The 26,540-nt window shown below is 45.8% G+C and overlaps 1 protein-coding gene across 6 annotated transcripts in view; it reads right to left on the reverse strand.

Annotated features, from left to right (window-relative positions):
* Positions 1-505: 505 nt before the first annotated feature.
* Positions 506-26,540, reverse strand: part of LOC121580854 (period circadian protein homolog 2) — a 31,551-nt gene continuing 5,516 nt past the window's right edge. For 2 of the 6 annotated variants that reach the window (XM_041895952.1, XM_045224836.1), the window contains exons 2-21: positions 21,691-22,587; positions 17,139-17,389; positions 16,861-16,982; positions 16,363-16,564; positions 15,841-15,892; positions 12,920-13,062; positions 12,700-12,778; positions 11,937-12,043; positions 11,639-11,792; positions 11,111-11,411; positions 10,597-10,708; positions 10,157-10,370; positions 9,594-9,715; positions 8,754-8,957; positions 6,377-6,646; positions 5,147-6,087; positions 3,717-3,948; positions 3,156-3,405; positions 2,242-2,392; positions 506-2,102 (exon numbers count right to left, since the gene is read on the reverse strand). In XM_041895952.1, the coding sequence (XP_041751886.1) occupies positions 1,917-2,102; positions 2,242-2,392; positions 3,156-3,405; positions 3,717-3,948; positions 5,147-6,087; positions 6,377-6,646; positions 8,754-8,957; positions 9,594-9,715; positions 10,157-10,370; positions 10,597-10,708; positions 11,111-11,411; positions 11,639-11,792; positions 11,937-12,043; positions 12,700-12,778; positions 12,920-13,062; positions 15,841-15,892; positions 16,363-16,564; positions 16,861-16,982; positions 17,139-17,389; positions 21,691-22,451 (4,854 nt within the window). In that variant the 5' untranslated portion in view covers positions 22,452-22,587 and the 3' untranslated portion in view covers positions 506-1,916. Of the gene's footprint in view, positions 2,103-2,241; positions 2,441-3,155; positions 3,406-3,716; positions 3,949-5,146; positions 6,088-6,376; positions 6,647-8,753; positions 8,958-9,593; positions 9,716-10,156; positions 10,371-10,596; positions 10,709-11,110; positions 11,412-11,638; positions 11,793-11,936; positions 12,044-12,699; positions 12,779-12,919; positions 13,063-14,357; positions 15,475-15,840; positions 15,893-16,362; positions 16,565-16,860; positions 16,983-17,138; positions 17,390-21,690; positions 22,588-26,540 lie in introns of those variants that run through there. The other 4 variants (XM_041895953.1, XM_041895954.1, XM_041895955.1 and 1 more) reach the window with 4 other exon arrangements.

Below are 26,540 nucleotides of genomic sequence, written 5' to 3' on the forward strand. Positions count from 1 at the left end.
TATTTTGGCTGATAGGCCTATTTTGGCTGATAGGCCTATTTTGAAATTCCACACTGCCATTCAATTCGAACAGTTACTGAAGTGAGCATATCGCCAATCATCTCACCAACGGTCAATTTCTGTAACTGCTCAAGTCATTCAGGTCCTCTCAAATTAAGAACGTGCCATTAATGTTCCATTACACCATCTACCGAAATTAACCTAATTAATTAAGAACTGAAATCACTTAAGAGTTGCAATGAAATTATCTTGGGAAAAACGTGAAATGGGCTCTTTGGTCTAAAGCTATAGCAGCTGTTATCATCAAAAGGAGCACTTGCAAGGATATCCTTCTTTATTGATAGTATTTCCACTGAAAATATTTACACAATGGCCTTATCCTTAATACACACACGAAACAGGTATCCTAACATATGGCATGAAATAAATGAACATTACCTACTTGATTGTATTACATTTGTGTCAGATTATTGAGTTTTCATAAAGAGTAGGCTAGAAGCGTAAATATATTTACATGTTTGACTTTTATTTTGAAACATTAACACAGAATAGCCAATGTGTTTACACTTTTTAAAGTGACTATCCAACAAAACAAGAAATACAGAGACATACAAGACAAACTGTAAAGAAATCATTTAGGAAAAATGCAGGTAGACCATTTGTGTGTTGAGTGTTTATATCTTTGAAAAATAGACAGAGGTCCTGACAAATGTCTTCGACATCTGTTCCAATTGCTTTATACCCATGCAATAAACTATTGGTCAATGCCTAGACCCAATAACTATCCCAGCCGTATTACAACGCAGAAAGTGTTGCTACTACCATGTGCTCTTAAACACTGTTCCAAGGCCAGCAAGCCTGATAGCTTATAATGGTATGCTTTGTGTTTGGGAAAGCTGATCCTAGAACAGTGCTATAGGTCACTCTTTCCTCAAAGCTTGGTCAAACCATGAAGGTCCTCCCAATATGGGAACATTCAATCACAGGCTAGAAAGAAACTGGTGAACAGAAAGCACCATCTCTACAAGCCTCCCCTACCAACTGTACTCTTTAGTCAGCCAACAACCTTGTTAAAAACAGATGAATTATCATGTATATTGGTCCTAGTTCTCTTATGCTGGTTTCTTCCTATATTTACATTGTGAGCTCAGAACGTACAAACACATATACTGTACATATGCTTTTCTAGAGTACAAATTCATATCTCTTTGAAACCACTGGGGGTAAAACAAAAAAACATTTCACCAACCATTTACAGGTGCTTAAAATTATTTATTGTTTCTCATATTGAGAGACAGTTGAAAATCAGCAAGTCCACCTAATATTATTGGCTACCATCAACACAAATACAAGACTAAAAGTCTTTAAGTTCTTCAGTGAAAACATTCATTTCAATCAGTGAAAAAACAAATTGAAAGAACAGTATTGTGCACACACTGGAACTCACTCATTTGACATTTTTGTAATTTAGCAGATGCTCTTATCCAGAGCGACTTACAGGAGCAATTTGGGTTAAGTGCCTTGCTCAAAGGCACATCGACAGATATTTCACCTAGTCGGCTCGTGGATACAAACCAGCAACCTTCGGTTACTGGCCGATCACTATTAACCGCTAGGCTACCTGTTGGCCCTCAATCTCATCTTCTTTTTCTCTCTCTCACACATTCACACACACCGTTACATTCTGTATGTCCCCTGGTCTCTCAGGCTGTAGCAGAGTTTCCATACAGTTTAGCTGGTTGTAGAAAAGGTGTGTACCACCAGCAGGACGCAAGCAGTACTAGGCAGTTCAATATGGTCTTGCCCTGTTCAGGGACAGCTGTTGGTCTGAGGGTGGGACCGAGTCTTGGTGGACGAGTCTTGGTGGAGGTGATTATGTTACAATCAACAGGGGTGGATTCAGGGTGTGGATGTGGCTATGCTGATCCAAGGCCAGAAGAGGGGCAAGGGCTGGGGCAGGTGTCTGTGTTTAAGGGCTCCTCGCTGGGCTTCCTGGAGGGGCTGACCTCCCCTGTCTCAGTCTCTGTGTCTCCCATGTCCAGGTCAGGCTGCTCCTCAGACACCACCGCCTCTAGAGCATCCTCCTCACAGCACACACAGGCCTAAACAAAAACAACAACACACATTTCTGTTAGTTACCTTTAGACTTGCTTTTGACAAACATGAATGACTGCCCATAGTATAAGAGAGAGAGTAAGAGCGAGTGAGAGAAGGAGAAAAAGAAAGGAAGAGAGAGCTCACCTTGACGTCCATGACCTTGGGCAGACCTCCTCTCTTCATCCAGGGGTGGACCTCTACCAGTTCCCTCTGCTGCTCCCCAGTGAAGCACGGCTGGCTCTTCTGCATCACACGCAGCCTCTCTCTGTCCTCTCTGAGCAGCCTTTCGATGCCCCTGAGTAGACCAAGGGACATACACACTCAGTATTCTGAACCATGTGACCTATGTGACCAGGGAAAATATACTCAAACAGTCAGAATAATATTGGACATACAGGTAACACAGAGAGTGGTATTGGGTATTAGGGTGTCGGGAAAGGTATGTCTGGTATAGTGGTTCAAAAATTGGTATTTGGTATGAGAGAGTCATGGGTATCAGATGGCAATTTAATATAATTGATCTTCAGGGTTAACTAGATTGGGTGTCTTGTATCTGGAGAGTACTTAAACTAGCCTTGAAGAAACCACACATTTCCTCTCAATCCACCTTGTCTGACAACTGTGGGTCTTTGTGTAAAAGCCCCATCTGGTGGACATAAATTAGAACTGCAATTTAATAATAGCAATGCTTTTAACACAAATGGTCAATTCTAATTCAGCATGCCAGGTGAATATAGGAAGGGAGTGTAAGGGAGTGGGTAACAACAAGGGTGTACAGTGCAATGTACTAGGAAAGTATTTCCCAAAGATCTAGAGTGCTGTGTCCCATCTAAACATTTTCTTATGACCTACCAAATAAAACCCAACAAATATTTCAAACCCCAGCATTCACAGCCACTCATCATGCCCTGGGTAGAAGTTGCCTGTAGTCACAGATCTAGGATCAGTTTACCCTCCCCCACCCCAAATCCCAAACTGACCCCAGATCTGCATCCACAGACAACTTTCTCTTACTCCAGGGCACATTGCGAGGTGCCTCTCCTGTCTCCTCCACTTACCGCGAGGGCATCTGATAGGTCAACGTGACCTTGTTGTCAGCGTTGGCGGTGACCAAACACAGCGGGTCCTGCAGTACATACTTGTCGTGTTGGCTCTGCTCCACCTCCATTGGCCGCACCTCGCTGACACTACTGCTGCTCCCGCTACCGCAGCCGGTGGAGTGCCCTTTGACCTTCTGGCTGCTGTTCAGGGAGGAGCCCACGCTGCCAAAGTAGTTTCTGCTGTTTTCGCTGGTGTGGTTGCTGCTTACTGGGGTGGAGAATAACAAAACAGAGTTAGGATATTTTACTTCTGAATCACAAGAGTTCTAGTCTCAAGTGCTTTATACATGAAGCAACAAATGGTTGAATGTAATGTCTTGCTGCCATGTCCTTCTGTCATGTGTTTGTCCCTGCCAGTCTTGTCCAGAAAATATGCTTAATAATAATTTTTACAGTTTTAGATGGGAAGACCCCCCCGAAGACGGTTACAGGAGTGAAGTTTGGTACAGTGGAAGTGACTGGGATAGGAACAAATGTCTTACAAACGTACAAAAATATAGGGTAAGTGTGTGTACAGACCTGTGCCATTGCCAGATACTCCACTAGCTGACGTTCCGCTAGCTAACGTTCTACATCCCGACGTTCCGCTGTTATTAGACCTTCCACTGTTAGACGTTCTAGCTGAGGTTCCACAGCCGTTAGACCTTGAACCCATGGAGCCTGAGGTGGCTGAGCTGGTGCCTGAATGAGAGTCCGAATGGAGCAGGATGTCAAGCATTTCGCTTTGGTTACCGTCGCCTGGCGAACCCACCTGCAAGACAGAGGTCAAAGGAAAGGTCAACAAACAGAAGCTCCGCTCTTAAGTTGTATTGCTCTCTTCTTTCTTTAATCAGTCCCATCCTTTCTTTCTTGCTACTCTGCTCCTTTAATTCCTTATCATGATCTGAGAGGCACCTCAACCATATTGTCCTGAAATATTAATCCAACAGAGACCAGTTTTACAGTAACTACAGTACGTTTTGTTTTGTGCATTTTAACAATGGAGGAACTGGAAGTTTAGTAAAGCCACACCAATCCAGCAATACTTCTCCTGACACGTTGCCAAAATTAGATTTCCCATCTACCTGTATGCCAAACGCTATCTTTCTAAAAATGAATTTTTACGATATAGCCAATTTTGACTTTGCAGCTGGCCCATCTAGCGGAAACTTCTCAGTTCTGCCTCAAGGGCAACATTCATGAAAATAACATCAACCTGCAGAGCAGACAGAGTTTGGATTTAAAGGGATACTTCGGGATTTTGGCAATGAGGCCCTTTATCTAATTCCCCAGAGTCAGATGAACGCCAGCAGATACCCATAGACTTCCAGTAATTGCGCTAATGCTAGTTATCATTTGCTCGCAAAACTACTTCTAACTTCCTTCATACTGGACATAGAGACATACAAATGGTATCCATGAGTTCATCTGACTCTGGGAAAGTAGATAATACTGAAGTATCCCTTGAACACACTTGGCATGTTTCCACTGTTTTGACTGATTTTGATGTCAAAATATGTTTAAAAACTGTGGTTTGCGCCTTTAAAGTCCTACTCGAGTCTCCTTTTCAGACAAGAAGAATTGGTGAAACTATAACATCATATCACAGTAAAAGCATTCTTAAAACATTGAGGAAAATGTCAAATTAATCTATAGCCTATGTGCTGGACCGCCACTTGGCTGCCAGCTGAAGACAATATAGGATTGATTTGTGAATGCCTTACGGATTAAGCAGCCTTTATACATCCTAACCCTAGCTTAACACCTCCAGTCTAAAAACAACATTCTCATAGTGTTGCTGTGATTTTGGGGAATCTCAACATTACTGCCACAACCTCACACCGACCCTATCTGTTATTCAGATGGTTGGATAAAACATTAGAAAATAGAAAGAGGGGAGGGAGGGAGGAAAAAAAGCTAAAGAAAGAGAAGACAGTAGGGGGAAGACAAAGAACAGGGTTATGTCATACCTGCTGAAGCGTGATCTTCACCATGGCTTGGCAGACCACACTCCTTCCCTTCTCGCTGAAGGTGTTATTCCCTGGAAAACCACTGGAGGGCGCTACCACCATGCTGTCCTGCCTCTCCAGCGAGCATGGCGTCTCTTCCAGCTGCAGTAGGTTGAGCTGCAGAGGCGAGCTGCACCGTGACTGGAACACTGGAGGGGAGGGCACTTGGTCCCTGCCGCCCATGGACCCAGGTGTGGAGCACCGAGACTGGGTGGTTTCCCCAGATGGCTTGAGGGGCTCCATGGCCATGGAAGAGAAAGGCTGAGCGGGGATTGGGAAGCCTGTCTGGGGGGCAAAGGGGTTCTGGCCCGGGAACTGGGCCTGGATGGTGAAGGATGACTGTGGTGGGAAGGTGAGGGATGTCTGTAGGGGGAAGGGCTGCGGCTGGGAGGGGTAGCCGGCCGTCTCGGCCTGGTAGAAAGGCTGCTGTCCTGGAGCCCCGCTCCCCATTTGAGGGAACATGTAGTTGGGGAGAACCAGAGTCACCACGGGGGTCACCATGGGAGTTGATAAGGGCGAGGGCTGGATGTTTTGCGGGGGGCACTGGGGATCCTGGTTGCACTGGCTGTCGCCGAAGCCTGGCATTGAGTTCTCCGGGCTGGTAGGCATGGTGCCAGCCATGGTGCCCGTCCCGGGGTAGACCTGGAGGGGGAAGCCTGGCACCACGTTGGGGTAGGCCAGGGGCGGGAAGGTGGACTGGGAGGTGTTGGAGGGGGACCAGGAGGTCTGGTTGAGGCCCTGATTGAGGAGGTGGAGTCGGGGCTGCTGCTGTCTCCTCCAATGGGACACAGAACTGTCGGACGACTCGTTCTGTTTCACCCGCTTGGACTTGGTCTTCTTGTTGCGCCCACTTCTACGGGCGGCGGGCTCGGCCTGCCTGCATAGGCGCACAGCGGGCACAGCTAGAGAGGGGGACAGACGGTGGGAAGAGAGGTAAATAGGGTATACATTATGTATTTGACTGTGAGAAGTTGAGTGTATGAGAGCATTAAGGTACTGTGTGTGTGTCTGTGTTGAATTGTCCTAGCCTATGTCTACAAGCTATACTAAGTTTGTATTGTATTGTATTGTATTGTATTGTACTGTATTGTAATGAATTGTTTTGTAATGTGTTGTATTGTAATGTATTGTATGGTATTGTAATGTATTGTACTGTTTTGTGTGTAAAGCGTGTTTGCTGCTGTACTGTACCATCAGTGGCACCTTGTCCCTTCTTCTGGTGCTCCAGGTATTGGGAACAGTTCGCCTGGAAGGCCTGGACTCCCCTCAGCTCCCTGAAGCGACACAGGAAGGCCTGCTCCTCTCTCTGGGTGTGGGCCGCTAGGACCTGCTTGGTCAGACCCAGCTTCTTATAGGGCTCCCTCTGCAGGCTGGGAGGTGAAACAGCGCTAGGGGGAGGCCCAGGAGTCTGGCTGCCTTGCTCCACCGCCTCCCCAGCACCAGATACATCCTCAATGATCTCTGTATGGAGAAAAACAGATAGAGAAACATTAGATCCAGCAGACAGCCATGGATGTATAAGTTAGATACAATATATACATAAAACATCCAACCGCTCAGGACATAAAGAGATGAACAGCTGTGATACACTCAACAACATTGATATACATATATATACAGTGATATACATTACAGGGAAGCAGATAGGAAGATACATGCAGGACGCCAGTGTGTGCTAGGGTCATCTACTGTATAGCATACATCATGATATAGTCTCGTGGAACCAGACAAGTGTGAATATCTGAATATTGTAATATAAATCTGGGGAGTGAGATTATGCATGGTATATGTACAGTACCAGTCAAAAGTTTGGACACACCTACTCATTCCAGGGTTTTTCTTTATTTGTACTATTTTAGAATGATAGTGAAGACATCAAAACTATGAAATAACACATATGGAATCATGTAGTAACCCAAAAAAGTGTTAAACAAATCAAAATATATTTTATATTTGAGATTCTTCAAAGTAGCCACCCTTTGCCTTGATGACAGCTTTGCACACTCTTGGCATTCTCTCAACCAGCTTCATGAGGTAGTCACCTGAAATGCATTTCAATTAACACAGGTGTGCCTTGTTAAAAGTTAATTTGCGGAATTTCTTTCCTTCTTAATGCGTTTGAGCCAATCAGTTGTGTTGTGACAAGGTAGGGTCGGTAAACAGAAGATAGCCCTATTTGGTAAAAGACCAAGTCCATATTATGGCAAGAACAGCTCAAATAAACAAAGAGAAACGACAGTCCATCATTACTTTAAGACATGAAGGTCAGTCAATACGGAACATTTCAAGAACTTTGAAAGTATCTTCAAGTGCAGTCGCAAAAAAACATCAAGCGCTATGATAAAACTGTCTCTCATGAGGACCGCCACAGGAAAGGAAGACCCAGAGTTACCTCTGCTGCAGAGGATAAGTTCATTAGAGTTACCAGCCTCAGAAATCGGCAATTAACTGCATCACAGATTGCAGCCCAAATAAATGCTTCACAGAGTTCAAGTAACAGACATCTCAACATCAACTGTTCAGAGGTGACTGCATGAATCAGGCCTTCATGGTCGAATAACTGCAAAGAAACCACTACTAAAGGACACCAATAGGAAGAAGATACTTACTTGGGCCAAGAAACACGAGCAATCTGTCCTTTGGTCTGATGAGTCCAAATTTGAGATTTTTGGTTACAACCGCCGTGTCTTTGTGAGACGCAGAGTAGGTGAACGGATGATCTCCGCATGTGTGGTTCCCACCGTGAAGCATGGAGGAGGAGGTGTGATGGTGTGGGGGTGCTTTACTGGTGACACTGTCAGTGATTTATTTAGAATTCAAGGCACACTTAACCACCACAGCATTCTGCAGCAATATGCCATCCCATCTGGTTTGCGCTTAGTGGGACTATCATTTGTTTTTCAACAGAACAATGACCCAAAACACACCTCCAGGCTGTGTAAGGGCTATTTGACCAAGAAGGAGAGTGATGGAGCGCTGCATCAGATGACCTGGCTTCCACAATCACCCGACCTCAACCCAATTGAGATGGTTTGGGATGAGTTGGACCTCAGAGTGAAGGAAAAGCAGCCAACAAGTGCTCAACATATGTGGGAACTCCTTCAAGACTGTTGGAAAAGCATTCCAGGTGACGACCTCATGAAGCTGGTTGAGAGAATGCCAAGAGTGTGCAAAGCTGTCATCAAGGCAAAGGATGGCTACTTTGAACAATCTAAAATCAAAAATATAGTTTGATTTGTTTAACACTGTTTTGGTTTCTACATGATTCCATATGTGTTATTTCATAGTTTTGATGTCTTCACTATTATTCTACAATGTAGAAAATAGTAAAAAATAAAGAAAAACCCTTGAATGAGTAGGCGTGTCCAAACTTTTGACTGGTACTGTATGTTCTGGAAGATGCATGACCTCGTAGTACAGACATGATACTGCACCAATGGTGTGCGATAGCATACAGTACACAACATCTAGCTACATCTGTACCCACATACCTACACACACACACAGAACCCACCACCACAAAAAGAGCAAAAGACCAGAGAATGAGACAACTCCATGTAGTGTATACCTGACTCTGGCTGCGCTTTCTTGTCTCCTACATGCACGATGGTGCTACTGTAGCTACACTGGCTTGTTATTGACACCACACTCTCGGCTTTGCTGCAAGGTGGCATGGCGAGGGCCGCCAGGGAGGAGGAGCCCACTACCCCTGAGGCTGCGATGATGTCATCCACAGGGGTTAGACTAGGCTGAGCCTTAAACAGTGCAGGGTCTGCCAGGGTGATAGAGAGAGACCGAGAGAGGATGACTTGGAGAGTCACATATAAAGTCCCATAAATGTGGATTATAGAGAGAGAGAGAGAGAGAGAGAGAGAAAGAGGGAGTCTGGCTATGTCTGATTCAGTTGGTGACCTGTCCAACAGAGCTTTGGCATGAACTAAAAGATGAGCTCTTTATAAATGAAGAGGTATAAATATTATATTTTATTTATTTGTACATAATAAGTGTTGATCTTTTGATAAGTTGGTATGTGTTCATCCGTTCTGATTCCCTGGCGATCGGTGGAGCCAGATGGAATCTGCAGTGATGTTTTCTAACAAATGTATTATCAACGTTGTCACACCATTCTAATAAATGTTTCCGTGACTATTAATCTAGCAGTATTATTTGGTTTGAATTGAATTCATCCCACAGGTATCTTCAATTTGAGATTGAATGATGACGGGCAATTCAATTCATGGTGCATTCAATGACTGGTAGACATAGATAGCGGTGTAGGAAAGGTCACTTGCAATATAGGCTACATGCAACATCATACCAACCATACCATAGTCAAGAGTTGTAAATGTTTTATTGTAAGTAATGGAGTAAAGCTAGATAACGTTAGCAGAACGTTGGTAGAACGTACCTTCAGATATCTGCATGCGGTTGTCCCCTCCTTTCTGCTTGTCCTCGTCTGAGGATGTGGTGTTGTCAGAAGAGTGGCACTTCCTCTTCCTAGCGATGGGAACGTTACAGCCCTCTAGATATCTGTCAAGAGAGACACAGGAGAGACTGCTTTACTTCTATCTTCATCAAAAACAATAGCCCATGATGTAACAACCATGTAATTGGGGAGCAGTATGTACTTAAATAGCAGCTACGTAGTACCTACCACTCTCCTTCCCACATAGTTACCCAGAAATAGTACCTATAAGTATTTTGCCCCATAATAGACAAACTTGATGAATAGACAGATGACTGGCTGACCAGAGATATGTCCAGCACAGGAGGCTGGTGAGGGGTGGACAGCTCATAATAATGGCAGGAAAGGAGCAAATGGAATGGTATCAATGTATCAATGGTATCAATTATATATTTGATTACGTTCCAGCCATTACCACGAGCCCGTCCAATTAACCACCAACCTCCTGTGATGTACAGATAAATGATTAGCAAGATGAATAAATAAGTGACTAGTTAGAAGCTGACCTGATGACGCTGTCCAGGCAGCTGATCTGTTGGTAGGAGTAGACCGTCTGGTCATTGAAGGCCAGCTGCTCCTCCTGTACTGCAGGCCTGCAGTCCTCCAGGGGGGTTGCCCCACTGAGTCCAGCACTGGCCCCACTGTCCCTCCAGCTCAGAGTTGCCACGGGGGCCGCAGTGGCCTTGAGACGCACCACCGCTGGACTCTTCTGGAGGAACTCTGCTAGGGAGAGGGCAACGGTCAGGACTGGAATGGGCATCTGACTACACCCATAAACTACACCCATGTATTAAACACACACATATACATCTCATACAAACATGCATTCATATCTGTACATCCACTCCCCACTTTACATTATTGAATGCACACACAAGCATATCTCAAAAAGTATGTTTCCTGCAAATTGTAAGTATTTCTGTGTTGGTTTGCTTGTGTGACTTACTGCCAGGGTTCTTCTTGGTCTCAGGCCTGGCTGAGGAGGAGGCTTTGTAGATCTGTTGTTCCTGACTCTTCTGGAGGTGGATACCTTTACAGATCTCCTGGAATGACCTCTGCTGTGGAGGAGAGAAAAGACATGCTCACTATCATGGAGAGAGAGAGAGAGAGAGATAGAGAGATAGACTGGGAAAAGGGAGAGAGATAGAGAGAGAGATAGACTGGGAAAAGGGAGAGAGATAGAGAGAGAGATAGACTGGGAAAAGGGAGAGAGATAGAGAGAGAGATAGACTAGGAAAAGGGAGAGAGATAGAGAGAGAGATAGACTGGGAAAAGGGAGAGAGATAGAGAGAGAGATAGACTGGGAAAAGGGAGAGAGATAGAGAGAGAGATAGACTGGGAAAAGGGAGAGAGATAGAGAGAGAGATAGACTGGGAAAAGGGAGAGAGATAGAGAGAGAGATGGAAAGGTAAAAGAGAGATTAAGATAGACAGGTAAAACAGAGGTCGAAGGGTACCCACAGGTTTGGCCCCGCTGCTCTCCCCCTCCTCCTTGATGCATGACCTGCTTGGGCTGCTACCATTGCTGTTGATTTTGTTGTCGCTGGATGAGCGTGTGTTGCTCTCGCTGGTCATCACCTGGGATGCTGCAAGGTGGTCGTTGCTTCCCACGCTGCCGTAACCACTGGAGCTAGTGCTGTGAACTGGCTGTAGTAGCAGTCTGTGGATCTGTTCAGCGATCTCCTGGACTTCAGAGTCCATGGTCTTGGTCTCCATGAGGGCAGGGAGCGGGGCTGCGAACACATCCTCATTCACCGGGCCCCTTCCAGTGGAAACAACCATATTATCATTACTATCAAGAAGGCCCTTGTTTCCAAACTGTATTTCAGTCATTTCTATAACAACAGATACAGCATAATAAAGGCTTTTTTGGCCATTAAAAAAATGGTGCCAAGATACTGTAACACAAAAAAGTGCTGAGCCGAGAGAAGTGCCAAGGTACTCAAAAAGTGCCAAGATAGGAAAACATTGTACTGGGCAGACACTCACATGCGGACTTTGTGCCTCCCGATGATGAACGAGACCTTGCGGCTCCAGGGATTGACAAAGCTGGACCAGCTGGTGTCAATGATGACATACTCTCCACTCCGCGTGCAGAACCTGATGGAGGAGTGGTCGAACGGCTGGCCAGCATACTGAAGGACTATTGGTAGCACAGGGAGAAAAGGGAATATAAATGTGACTAAAATATGCAGTAAAGGGACATTCTATTTGTTTTGTATGCAGCCCAGTGATTTAATAATTAAAAGTGTAATAATTGTTCATGTGTTGTTCTAGTTTGACTTACTCTTCTTGTGAATGGCCAACATGATCGGCCTGTCGTTGGGATGCATGAGAAGAAGGACTGGGGTGCCAATCAGATCCTGGGGGAGGTACCCAAGGAGAGGAACAGCCCTGGAACACACAATGACATCATGAGTCAGCAATCAGCGTACAGTTGTCACGCCCTGACTCAGAGGACGCTTATATGTTGAGTCAGGGTGGGTATATTCCTTGTTGTGATTTTCTATACTGTATTTTCTATGTTTAGATCTAGTATGTCTAGATCTATGTTGGCCGGTGTGATTCCCAATCAGAGGCAGCTGTCGCTCGTTGTCTCTGATTGGGGACCATACTTAGGCAGCCTATTGGCACTAGTGGATTGTGGGATCTTGTTCCTTGTAAGGTATGTTGTGTGTGCTACCTTGGACTTCACGTTTCGTTTATTGTTTTGTCGTGTTGTTTATTACTTTAATAAACATGTACGTATATCACGCTGCGCCTTGGTCTGACCCGTCATTCAACGAATGTGACAACAGTATTACTACCAGAGGAGGTTGGTGGTACCTTAATCGGGGAGGACAGGCTCGTGGTAATGGCTGGAGCGGAATCAGTGGAATGGTATCAAACACATGGTTTCCATGTGTTTGATGCCATTCAATTTTCTCAGTTCCAGCCATTATTATGAGCTGTCCTCCCCTCAGCAGCCTCCACTGATTACTACATCACAATCCCAATACAAACACACTATCAGAACAATGTGGGTGAAAATAGTGTATTTGGTGTCTTGCCTCTTATCCACATCCTGGAACACACAGCTAGGAGTGTGTGTGGTGGTGAAGATGTGCTTGTCACTAGGAATTCTGGGAGCTGTAGGCAAATTAAAACACTGTCAACACTGTTCCCACACATTAATCACATACTATCCACTATTATACACTATTAAGGATGCAGTTTCAAAATTATTCAAACAGGCACAACTCAGGTGTTGGCCTTATGATTGGTCCTTACCCTCGTATCCAGAATGCAACCTTTCAGCCAGTAGGAGGCAGCAGAGCTGGTCCTCAGAATGGACCTTGTCCTGCACCTTCAACAGGTAGGGGGTCATACAGAACGGGTAATACTGAAGGTCCCCCACACACTCCTTACCACCACTACAGAACACAGGAGAGAGAGGAAGAAGTCAGCAAGTCACTAAAGCAGCAACAAAACCATGAAAATATAGCCTATAGTATGATAACGATTGACCGTTTCGGTCAGTGGATTTCCCTTCAGCAGATATTTGTTGAGCTCTACTATGCTGGTTGGGTTTGTATCTGCCTCTTGGGGGCAGAGTTGGCCGTAGTTTTACTTTAACGCCAACTATGAAGAGAGTGTGTGTGTATGCATGTATTTGTGCACATGTCAGAGTCTGTCAGAGAAAAGAGCGAAACTCAAACTAATTTAAATCTATCCAAAGTGGGAAGAGGGAATGAATAGAAACACGAAGAGAAGCTGGCACAAGGTCATAGCCCCACACACACCTGATCCAACAGAAGAACGATGCTGGCACACGGCCATAGCCCCACACACACCTGATCCAACAGAAGAACGATGCTGGCACACGGCCATAGCCCCACACACCTGATCCAACAGAAGAACGATGCTGGCACACGGCCATAGCCCCACACACACCTGATCCAACAGAAGAACGATGCTGGCACACGGCCATAGCCCCACACACACCTGATCCAACAGAAGAACGATGCTGGCACACGGCCATAGCCCCACACACACCTGATCCAACTGAAGAACGATGCTGGCACACAGCCATAGCCCCACACACACCTGATCCAACAGAAGAACGATGCTGGCACACGGCCATAGCCCCACACACACCTGATCCAACAGAAGAACGATGCTGGCACACAGCCATAGCCCCACACACACCTGATCCAACTGAAGAACGATGCTGGCACACGGCCATAGCCCCACACACCTGATCCGACTGAAGAACGATGCTGGCATACGGCCATAGCCCCACACACACCTGATCCAACTGAAGAACGATGCTGGCACACGGCCATAGCCCCACACACCTGATCCGACTGAAGAACGATGCTGGCACATGGCCATAGCCCCACACACACCTGATCCGACAGAATAACGATGCTGGCACACGGCCATAGCCCCACACACCTGAGCTGACAGAAGAACGATGCTGGCACACGGCCATAGCCCCACACACACCTGATCCGACAGCAGGTAGCTTAGTGGTTAAGAGCGTTGTGCCAGTAACCGAAAGGTCGCTGGTTCTAATCCCCGAGCCGACTAGGTGAAAAATCTGTCGATGTGCCCTTGAGCAAGGCACTTAACCCTAATTGCTCCTGTAAGTCACTCTGGATAAGAGCGTCTGCTAAATGACTCAAATGTAAGAACGATGCTGGCACACGGCCATAGCCCCAAATACCTGATCCGACAGAAGAACGATGCTGGCATACGGCCATAGCCCCACACACACCTGATCTGACAGAAGAATGATGCTGGCACACGTCCATAGCCCCACACACACCTGATGCAACAGAATAAAGATGCTGGCACACGGCCATAGCCCCACACACACCTGATCCAACAGAAGAACGATGCTGGCACACGGCCATAGCCCCACACACACCTGATCCAACAGAAGAACGATGCTGGCACACGGCCATAGCCCCACACACACCTGATCCAACAGAAGAACGATGCTGGCACAAGGCCATAGCCCCACACACACCTGATCCAACAGAAGAACGATGCTGGCACAAGGCCATAGCCCCACACACACCTGATCCGACAGAAGAACGATGCTGGCACACGGCCATAGCCCCACACACACCTGATCCAACAGAAGAACGATGCTGGCACAAGGCCATAGCCCCACACACACCTGATCCGACAGAAGAACGATGCTGGCACAAGGCCATAGCCCCACACACACCTGATCCGACAGAAGAACGATGCTGGCACACGGCCATAGCCCCACACACACCTGATCCAACAGAAGAACGATGCTGGCACACGGCCATAGCCCCACACACCTGATCCAACAGAAGAACGATGCTGGCACACGGCCATAGCCCCACACACACCTGATCTGACAGAAGAATGATGCTGGCACACGGCCATAGCCCCACACACCTAATCCAACTGAAGAACGATGCTGGCACACGGCCATAGCCCCACACACACCTGATCCAACTGAAGAACGATGCTGGCACATGGCCATAGCCCCACACACCTGATCCAACAGAAGAACGATGCTGGCACACGGCCATAGCCCCACACACACCTGATCCAACTGAAGAACGATGCTGGCACACGGCCATAGCCCCACACACCTGATCCGACTGAAGAACGATGCTGGCATACGGCCATAGCCCCACACACACCTGATCCAACTGAAGAACGATGCTGGCACACGGCCATAGCCCCACACACCTGATCCGACTGAAGAACGATGCTGGCACATGGTCATAGCCCCACACACACCTGATCCGACAGAATAACGATGCTGGCACACGGCCATAGCCCCACACACACCTGATCCGACAGCAGGTAGCTTAGTGGTTAAGAGCGTTGTGCCAGTAACCGAAAGGTCGCTGGTTCTAATCCCCGAGCCGACTAGGTGAAAAATCTGTCGATGTGCCCTTGAGCAAGGCACTTAACCCTAATTGCTCCTGTAAGTCACTCTGGATAAGAGCGTCTGCTAAATGACTCAAATGTAAGAACGATGCTGGCACACGGCCATAGCCCCAAATACCTGATCAGACAGAAGAACGATGCTGGCATACGGCCATAGCCCCACACACACCTGATCTGACAGAAGAACGATGCTGGCACACGTCCATAGCCCCACACACACCTGATGCAACAGAATAACGATGCTGGCACACGGCCATAGCCCCACACACCTGATCCGACAGAAGAACGATTTCTCTTGCATGCAGTCCGACGGCGATGACTCTGAATAGAGAAGAGGGGAAGGGGAAAATGTTTTAATTCAAAAGAAGCCCATTTCCCAAGCTCTGATTAATCCCTCTGTATTACCTGGCTTTAGGGATCTGCCATTGATTTGTATTGTTTAGCATGGCTGACTAGGGTAGGGCGACTAGCCTCAAATCCAGGTAAATGTTTTCATGTTTTCCTAGCAACGGCTTAGCGTGTGCTGTTTGAAATTAATTAGTTTTTCGATCATTATAAATACATGGGATTTGCTTGTAAAGGGTTTTGAGTGTCTCGAAAGGACGCTATACATTTCAAAAGAATGATTCACTATCATTAGGATGGGGGGACCACTCTTAAAGCCAGGTGTAATGGGTAAACAAGCATGTTCTCTTTTTCCATCCTACCTTAAGCCTTTTGTGCATGATGTAGCTAAAACTGTTCATAGACTGTCTATAAAAGGTTATAAATTAAAGAGGGGTGTTAGCTACCTGCTCCGGTGCAAATGTTCCAGGAGGGCAGGCGGTAGGGCGTGGTGAAGCTGTAGAAAACACTGACGTCCTGGGGAGTCAAGAACTCCACAAACTTAGCGTCCTTGAAGACGCCCCTTTTACAGTTGAGGATGGAGGCAGCCTGGTCTGAGATGTAGACGATCTTCCCTGTGATCAGAGATATCGCTACCGCAAAGATGTCCTGGAGGGACACACAGGGACAGGTGTGAGAAAAACATGCATATACAGTACACACCCACAGCTGCAAGTGTGGATTATTCCTAATCACTGGGATATCTGATCTGTTGTTGGTCAGACACTGTATGTCAAATAAGGTCAGAGATGGACACAGGTGTGGGTATGACAATGAGTCACGCTATTAATGTATTTTGGTATTGTTGGGTTCTGTTTACAACTGGTTTATGTATTTAAGGTAAAATTGGCTATTTGTCATGCTTTGAAGGTGTATTCAGAGGAAATAGGGTGATAGTAACTTACATTGTTTTTGAGGGTGTACTCTGAGGTGATGCTGTCTATCTCCTTGATGGTGTAAGAGGAGACATCCAGGCCGGACGGCTGACTGTCATTGGTCATCAACAGCTTGTAGTACTCCTCATTGGCTGAAACATAACAACACAAACACACATTGGTTTCGTATTGGCCTTTTAAGATACATTAGACAACAACAAACTATAATGTAATGATGCTAAATACATAATCAAATCATATGTTCAGTCCTACTACCCAGAATGCTTTGCGGTTGGGTTGTCTCTTACCTTCCACCTGTTTGACACAGCGCAGGGCGTATTTCAGGGTGTTGAGGGAGCTGGACTTGTTGCCCTTGTTCCTCTTGTCAGAAGGAAGGTGGCGCTTGAGCTCCTTGAGGGTCCTGAGAAGCTCCTTCTGGGTCTTGGCCTTAGCTGACTCCTCACTACTGCAGCCGCTGGTGGAGGGGTTGTCCTGCTCAGAACTCAGCAGGCTGAAGGCATTGGAACTACTGGGAGGAGAGGGGCTGTGGGAGTTAGAGCTGGGGAGACAGACAGACACAGAGAGATTATTAATGACATAAAGTAACATGTTTTCATTGAGAATTGTTTCAAACCACTAGAATGAAATTGTTATAAGCCAAAGTGCTACACTAAAAATAGACTCCATAGCTACTACCGTATATACGTATGCATCTATTGATGAATGATTAAATTCCTCAATCATGGACAATAAGTGGATTTCACATTCATGACGAAGAGGGTATTTTCCACAAAATTCTATGAAATGAAATAGCAAAACAAAGTCATTGAGTTTTGCATGAAATGAGTGGGTTCATTTATTTTCCCATCTGGTACAATGGCTTGTTCTACTTTTATTGTGTTCAGGAGGGTACAATGCTACAATGGTACATGGATACCGGAGCAGCTCTTAAAAATTAAATTTATCTTTTTGTTTTCCCCATCCACTCTGCAGTAGTCTGGGTACCAGTCTCTGTAACATTCCACTCCTTGTACTCCATCTTTGGCAAATGACACAGAGTACAAGGAGTGGAATGTAATAGTTGAACAGAGACTGGCAACCAGGCTAACTCCACAGAGGATGCCAGGGAAATTCTATGCTGTTTCAATCTCAGGTCAGCCTGACTTTCCTCTGTCTTTGAAAGAGCACAATTACATAACTCTAATCCACTGTTTGCTCCCTCTTGCTCTCTCTCTCTTTCTTTATCAAATTTTTCTTTCTGTTCTTTCTTGTCTGTCGGTGTTCTCCAAAACTAGGTGCCATATAGAGCCCCACAGTGGAGGTGTCATAATACCCATAAAACCTAGCGGTCAAACAGGAAAATGGTTCCAATCGTTTTTCCATCATTTTTCCCATAGGGGATTTTAGAAACATTTAAAATAAGGGCTGTGTTTCCTGTAGGCTTACCCTGGCGTGACATTTTGATAACCATTTAAATCTCTCTCTGACTTTTATCAATATATTCGGCTCTATTTACTCTCAAATTCGAAAATGCTAATTAGCATCAAAGTAGACAGCATGCAAAATCCCAGCAAGCTCCTGCACGTCATCTCTAGCTGACACTTTTGCTAATAGGTATTGTGCCAATTTAAAACGTTCACAGAATTGTCCATTTAAAGAAATGTAGGCAATTTATTAATTACTACATTTACAGTGGCTTGTGAAAGTATTCACCCCCCTTGGCATTTTTCCTATTTTGTTGCCTTACAACCTGGAATTAAAATTTATTTTGGGGGGGTTTGTATCATTTGATTTACACAACATGCCTACCACTTTGAAGATTCAAAATATTTTTTATTGTGAAACAAACAAGAAATAAGACAGAAAACTTGAGCGTGCATAACTATTCACCCCCCCCCCCCCAAAGTCAACACATTGTAGAGCCACCTTTTGCAGCAAGTCTCTTGGGGTATGTCTCTATAAGCTTGGCACATCTAGCCACTGGGATCTTTTCCCATTCTTCAAGGCAAAATTGCTCCAGCTCTTTCAAGTTGGATGGGTTCCACTGGTGTACAGCAATCTTTAAGTCATACCACAGATTCTCAATGGGATTGAGGTCTGGGCTTTAACTAGGCCATTCCAAGACATTTAAATGTTTCCCCTTAAACCACTCGAGTGTTGCTTTAGCAGTATGCTTAGGGTCATTGTCCTGCTGGAAGGTGAACCTCCGTCCCAGTCTCAAATCTCTGGAAGACTGAAACAGGTTTCCCTCAAGAATTTCCCTGTATTTAGCGCTATCCATCATTCTTTCAATTCTGACCAGTTTCCCAGTCCCTGCTGATGAAAAACATCCCCACAGCATGATGCTGCCACTACCATGCTTCACTGTGGGGATGGTGTTCTCGGGGTGATGAGAGGTATTGGGTTTGCGCCAGACATAGCGTTTTCCTTGATGGCCAAAAAGCTCAATTTTTGACCAGAGTACCTTCTTCCATGTTTGGGGAGTCTCCCACATGCCTTTTGACGAACACCAAACGTGTTTGCTTATTTTTTCTTTAAGCAATGGCTTTTTTCTGGCCGCTCTTCTGTAAAGCCTAGCTCTGTGGAGTGTACGGCTTAAAGTGGTCCTATGGACAGATACTCCAATCTCCACTGTGGAGCTTTGCAGGTTATCTTTGGTCTCTTTGTTGCCTCTCTGATTAATGCTCTCCTTGCCTGGTCCGTGAGTTTTGGTTGTTTGGCAGGTTTGTTGTGGTGCCATATTCTTTCCATTTTTTATTAATGGATTTAATGGTGCTCCGTGGGATGTTCAAAGTTCCGGATATGTTTTTATAACCCAACCCTGATCTGTACTTCTCCACAACTTTGTCCCTGACCTGTTTGGAGAGCTCCTTGGTCTTCATGGTGCCGCTTGGTGGTGCCACTTGCTTAGTGGTGTTGCAGACTCTGGGGCCTTTCAGAACAGGTGTATATATACTGAGATCATGTGACAGATCATGTGACACTTTATTTAACTAATTATGTAACTTCTGAAGGTAATTGGTTGCACCAGATCTTATTTAGGGGCTTCATAGCAAAGGGGGTTAATACATTTGCACGCACCACATTTCCGTTATTTATTTTGTATAATTTTTTGAAACAAGTTTTTTTTAAAATTTCACTTCACCAATTTGGACTATTTTGTGTATGTCCATTACATGAAATCCAAATAAAAATCAATTTAAATTACAGGTTGTAATGCAACAAAACAGGAAAAACGCCAAGGGGGATGAATACTTTTGCAAGGCACTGTAGCTAACATTAGATAGTTAATCCAGAGATTCTTACCTTTGCCTCGATTCGGCAGTCTCGTCCAGATCATCATGGCATTTGTAGTTATTTATGATAGCCACATGATCAGCTAATTAGCATTTCATTTTTTTTTTTTTTTTTGGGGGATATATTGATAAAAGTCACATTGTCCTAGAGAGATTTACACGGTTATCAAAACGTCACGCCAGGGTAAGCCTACACAAAACACAGCTCTTATTTTAAGTGTTTCTAAAATCCCCTATGGGAAAAATGAATGGTGGAAAAATGATTGGAACCATTTTCCTGTTTGACCACTAGGTTTTATGAGTATTATGACTGATACTGTGGTACTCTATTGTGTCTTTTGGAAGCAAAGACTGGACCATGCCACAGGTTTTGGCCCAGTAAACTGGAGTGTGTGTGTGTGTGTATGTGTGTGTGTGTGTGTGTGTGTGTGTGTGTGTGTGTGTGTGTGTGTGTGTGTGTGTGTGTGTGTGTGTGTGTGTGTGTGGTGTGTGTGCGTTAATGTGTGTATGAGAATCTGTAGTAAGTATGAGCCAATGTGTGTTTTTGGGTCACAGGCATTAGCCTACAGGCTTAGCAAGAGCGCTAATACATCCAAAGGCTATAAACAGCTGCTGAAGACAGCCAACCCGTCAAATATAACTCAGGTGTATTTAAATAGCAAGCTTAAGTAGCTCAGAATATAAATCACATTTAGAAATAGCCGCTCTAAGATTTTAGAGATCTAATTATATAAAAGAGAGCCACCTACAGTATCAGCGGCATCTGCTTTTGGCATTAACAGATTGGTCTGGCAAACGGTGGCAGCTAATTATAGATGTAGGTTAATAGAATAAGCTAATTAGATAATGACACTAAGAGCAGCTGTAGGCCTCCCCACTGTTACAGCGGAGCTGACAGGCACATACTGTATTGTCACAGAGTGGAGACAGGAAGCGAAAGACAACTTCACCATATGACGCACAAGTACTGGGACCTCTCAGCGAAAAATGACCTCGATCACTCTTTGCTTTTAACAAGAAGTTTCACACAATCAAGATGTGCTACAGTGCCTTTGTCTTCAAAGAGTGTTTTTTCGAGGTGTTTTCAGCCCAGTTACTGAGGAATAAGGAGGGGGCAGTGTGTCATTAGGGTGGTGAAGTCAGTATCTAGGGCATGTCTGATGTGGACCAGCATGTGCCAGCAGAGAGGATAATAGAGGAATGGAGGGACCCTGATACAATATGAAAGACAGCCACCGTCTCTAACGGCTTCAGAACGGGCTGCCAGTGAGTCATATTGATGTCAACCTACGTCAAAGGAAGAGAATGGGGACGCAGTCACAACAACAGAGGATGAAAAAAAGGAAATGCATGTAGCCTTGGATTTAAGTGGGATTTTGATGATGTGTGGTGTTGGATCAACTAATGCTGTCAACTCTTTGTAGTCTGATGTGTGCCGGTAAAATAGGATTGGTAAAAACTTAAGACTGGTAAAAACTTAAGACTGGTAAAAAGGTACCCATCTAGAAATGTGGTCTACTCTAACCCCTCCCACAAACCAATAAAAGCACACCCCCTCACTGACCATTTGTTGCTCCCAGATGACTCCAGGAGAGCCGAGTCTTTGCTGTTGCCATTGGAGCTACCCGTCGACTCGGTGCTGTGACTCTCGTTTCCATGGCTTCTGTGGCTCTCGTTGCCGTGTGACTCGGTCCCGCTGGATCCACTGCTCTTCATTTCCACGTCCTCGTGGAAGGAACGTGAGCAGGCGCTCCTACGGCCACTGTGGGGTGAGGCCGAGGGGTCCTGGCCACTGCTATCACTGCCCTCTGAGGCTAGACCCAGGTCTGGACAACCCTGGCCGTAGCTGCTCCTACAATGGAGCTGGGCCATGGACCTGCACCATGAGGCCCCCCTGGGCATGGACCTGCACCCTGAGGCCCCCCTGGCCATGGACCTGCACCCTGAGGCCCCCCTGGCCATGGAGCTGCACCCTGAGGCCCCCCTGGACATGGAGCTGCACCCTGAGGCCCCCCTGGACATGGAGCTGCACCCTGAGGCCCCCCTGGGCATGGAGCTGCACCCTGAGGCCCCCCTGGCCATGGACCTGCACCCTGAGGCCCCCCTGGCCATGGAGCTGCACCCTGAGGCCCCCCTGGACATGGAGCTGCACCCTGAGGCCCCCCTGGGCATGGAGCTGCACCCTGAGGCCCCCCTGGGCATGGAGCTGCACCCTGAGGCCCCCCTGGGCATGGAGCTGCACCCTGAGGCCCCCCTGGGCATGGAGCTACACGAGGAGGCCCCCCTAGCCATGGCGCTGCAGCCTGGGTCTGAATCCTCCGACATTATAAGGAGGGAGGTGTGGTGTGTTGAGGGTTTAAACCAGAGAAGTGCTGAGTAGAGGATGGAGGAAGCAAAACTTAATCACCCCATTGTCCACAAGACACCAAAGAGAATGGATGGATGAGCTGCAGAGAGTTTTCTGTAAATGAAGAGAGGAAGAGGAGGGTGAGTTAGCTATACACTAGAGTTGTGACTATTTCATACAATGATAAAACCATTTAAGCAAACCATGCACAATGAAATAAATCCCAGGAACAAATATATAATTTGATACAGTAGAATTCCTTTGAAACTATCAGACAAGAAACACCTAGACAAGACCCCCAAAGGTGACACCTGCCCCTGTCTGCTGCCCTGTAACACAACAGAGCTAGACATTGGCTATCCCAGTTCCTATACCAGTTCTATCTAGACCTCTGGGATCCACCCAAGTGAGGACCAGGCCAGGGGATGGTCCATCAAAGAGGAACCACCTGACAGTGCTCCTTACTGGGGTAGCCCCCTGTCCTTTCTCCCCTCTCTGGGGAGCTCAGTTGAACCTGTAACTTCTCTAGACAGGGCTAGAGTCAGGCCAGCTCAGTGTATGAGTCTACTCCACCATCCTTTCAAAGGGTCTCCCAGTCCCTGACAGAGATGAAACGTGCCAAACCAAGCCAGAGTGTCCTATAAACAGCAGTTGGCACGGCCGTGGTGGAAAAGTAACTATCCTCTGTACTAAGTCCACATGCCTTCATGCAACACACTGTCCTCTCTGTAATTGACCAATTGAATTACGGCTTTATGTGTGTGTGTGTTCCCAGAATAACCTGGTGACCCAGAGAGAGACTGGCATGAGGCAGAAGTAAAATGCACTATGGACCGTCTGTCTGTTACTGCAGAGACTGGTTCTAACAGGCGAGGCGGCTACTCCTGTTACATTTTTTTTGCTCTGTGGAGCAATGGGCACATTGGCAGGAACCTATGAGGTGTGAAGAAGTGGCAAATGACTGGCCGGCCATTAGTTATATTTCAAGTTTCAGAGTTTATTCGCCACGTGCACAGGATACAACAGGTGTAACACAGTACAGTGACATTTTTAGTCCAAGACTTGATCTGTGTCCAGGAAACTGGCCCTCAAAGCCAACCCCCTGTGAGTGATGTATCACTCTCCTCACTTTGCCCTGAGCAGCATCATATGAACGACACAATGCCCCCAATCAGACATGTAGCGAAACAATGCCCTGAATCAGTCATGAACGACACAATGCCCTCAATCAGTCACGTAACAACACAACGCCCCCAATCAGTCATGTAACAACACAACGCCCCCAATCAGTCATGTAACAACACAACGCCCCCAATCAGTCATGAACGACACAATGCCCCCAATCAGTCACGTAACAACACAACGCCCCCAATCAGTCACGTAACAACACAACGCCCCCAATCAGTCATGTAACAACACAACGCCCCCAATCAGTCACGTAACAACACAACGCCCCCAATCAGTCATGAACGACACAATGCCCCCAATCAGTCATGTAACAACACAACGCCCCCAATCAGTCACGTAACAACACAACGCCCCCAATCAGTCATGAACGACACAATGCCCCCAATCAGTCACGTAACAACACAACGCCCCCAATCAGTCACGTAACAACACAACGCCCCCAATCAGTCATGTAACAACACAACGCCCCCAATCAGTCACGTAATGCATTGGGCTGCCTGCCAATATCTACCTCTGTAGGGCTGTCCTCTGGCTGAACCTACCGCTGTTAGTATAAGGTGATAAACATAATCAGCATAACTTTATGGTGTTGCATTAGTAGTCAATAAAGTAACTTGTAGCATAAAGCAATATTGGATTGAACCACTCCGTGCTGGAGACAGGAGACGTGCTGTCATCATGGGACTATTGTCACTGAACGAGGTCGTATGTTTACTGAGCTACCCAACTCTCAGACCACTGACCCATTTGTTTACTGAGCTACCCAACAGTCAGACCACTGACCCATTTGTTTACTGAGCTACCCAACAGTCAGACCACTGACCCATTTGTTTACTGAGCTACCCAACTCTCAGACCACTGACCCATTTGTTTACTGAGCTACCCAACAGTCAGACCACTGACCCATTTGTTTACTGAGCTACCCAACAGTCAGACCACTGACCCATTTGTTTACTGAGCTACCCAACAGTCAGACCACTGACCCATTTGTTTACTGAGCTACCCAACAGTCAGACCACTGACCCATTTGTTTACTGAGCTACCCAACAGTCAGACCACTGACCCATTTGTTTACTGAGCTACCCAACAGTCAGACCACTGACCCATTTGTTTACTGAGCTACCCAACAGTCAGACCACTGACCCATTTTCTACACAATATCTTTATTACATTATCATCTCACTGCCTTGAGCATCTTACTTTAGCTACTTCCCATATTTAAGAAAATCAACTTTATCCTGCCCCTTGGATGTGGGACATCTGTGTCGAGTGACAACATTGTGACAATATTATCAAGTGGAACATGTCCAGGAGGAGAGAGAGATATACGTTATAGGTTTCCGGTGTTCTCCTCCATGACATCCTAGTGATAATGTTCCTTCCCTCAGGCCCACTGGAAAGCCTAGCAGGTGATATGGGATTCTGCATAGGTGCTCTCCTCACGAGATTACCATGAGAACCAGACTATGGATTGGTCTATTTTTTATCTCTAAGGACAGTTGCTGAATATCCTGGTTTGATAACATGGTTATGGGAGGCATACTGATGTTTAGTAGGGCCGGGATGATACCAGTATTGCGATACTCATTAGTATCGTGGGCAAGGAAACAAAACACGAAGCGGATTTGACTTCTCTAGGAAAACCGCCCTAATGTTGGAAACAAACATCATTATGTTGTCATCCAGAGTCACATGTATTTATTTTCCTAGCTATATCACACATTATTTTACATACAGCAGGTTCCTAAAGGACCAAAGAGTTTGGTCTGCTTCGTGTTTTCATTTTTGCCATGGAAAAAATATTGCCATACTGGTATCGTCACAGCCCTAATGTTCAGTAGCGCAGGTAATACAATCACAGACTCTATTCTAGGAGACCCGTGCAGACGTGCATGTATGGAGTGACGTATGTGGTTGGCGGTTGCCAAGGCCATTGCCTTGTGGCGGAGATTAGCAGGCACCAGACTGATTAACCTATACTGATAACCATTCATGCTCTCTTTACTTAGCTTTGCTTTTCATATGGACTGAGGTAGAGCATTGCTGTCCTGTGCAAACATCGTTGAGCTCAAAACTTTCACCCTTCACAAATTACCTTCAATGCTGCAGAAATTTTTCGTTACCCTTCCCCAGATCTGTGCCTTTTAGACATTTTTGCAAATGTATTAAACCTAAAAAACAGAAATACCTGATTTACATAAGTATTCAGACCCTTTGAGATTCAAAATTGAGCATCCTGTTTCCATTGATCATCCTTGAGATGTTTCTACAACTTGATTGGAGTCCAGCTGTTGTAAATTAAATTGATTGGACATGATTTGGAAAGGCACACACCTGTCTATATGAGGTCCCACAGTTGACAGTGCATGTCAGAGCAAAATGAGGTCAAAGGAATTGTCCGTAGAGCTCCGAGACAGGATTGTGTCAAATCAAATCAAATCAAATTGTATTTGCCACATTCGCCGAATACAACAGGTGTAGACATTACCGTGAAATGCTTACTTACAGCCCTTAACCAACAATGCATTTATTTCTTAATAAAAAAGTAAAATAAAACAACAACAACAAAAAAGTGTTGAGAAAAAAAGAGCAGAAGTAAAATAAAATAACAGTAGGGAGGCTATATACATTGGGGTACCGGTGCAGAGTCAATGTGCGGGGGCACCGGCTAGTTTAGGTAGTTGAGGTAATATGTACATGTGGGTAGAGTTAAAGTGACTATGCATAAATAATTAACAGAGTAGCAGCAGCGTAAAAAGATGGGGTGGGGGTGCAAATAGTCCGGGTAGCAATGATTTAGCTGTTCAGGAGTCTTATGACTTGGGGTTAGAAGCTGTTGAGAAGCTTTTTGGACCTAGACTTGGCGCTCCGGTACCGCT

The sequence above is a fragment of the Coregonus clupeaformis genome, chromosome 14 (assembly GCF_020615455.1).
Source record: "Coregonus clupeaformis isolate EN_2021a chromosome 14, ASM2061545v1, whole genome shotgun sequence".
Lineage (NCBI taxonomy): Eukaryota > Metazoa > Chordata > Actinopteri > Salmoniformes > Salmonidae > Coregonus > Coregonus clupeaformis.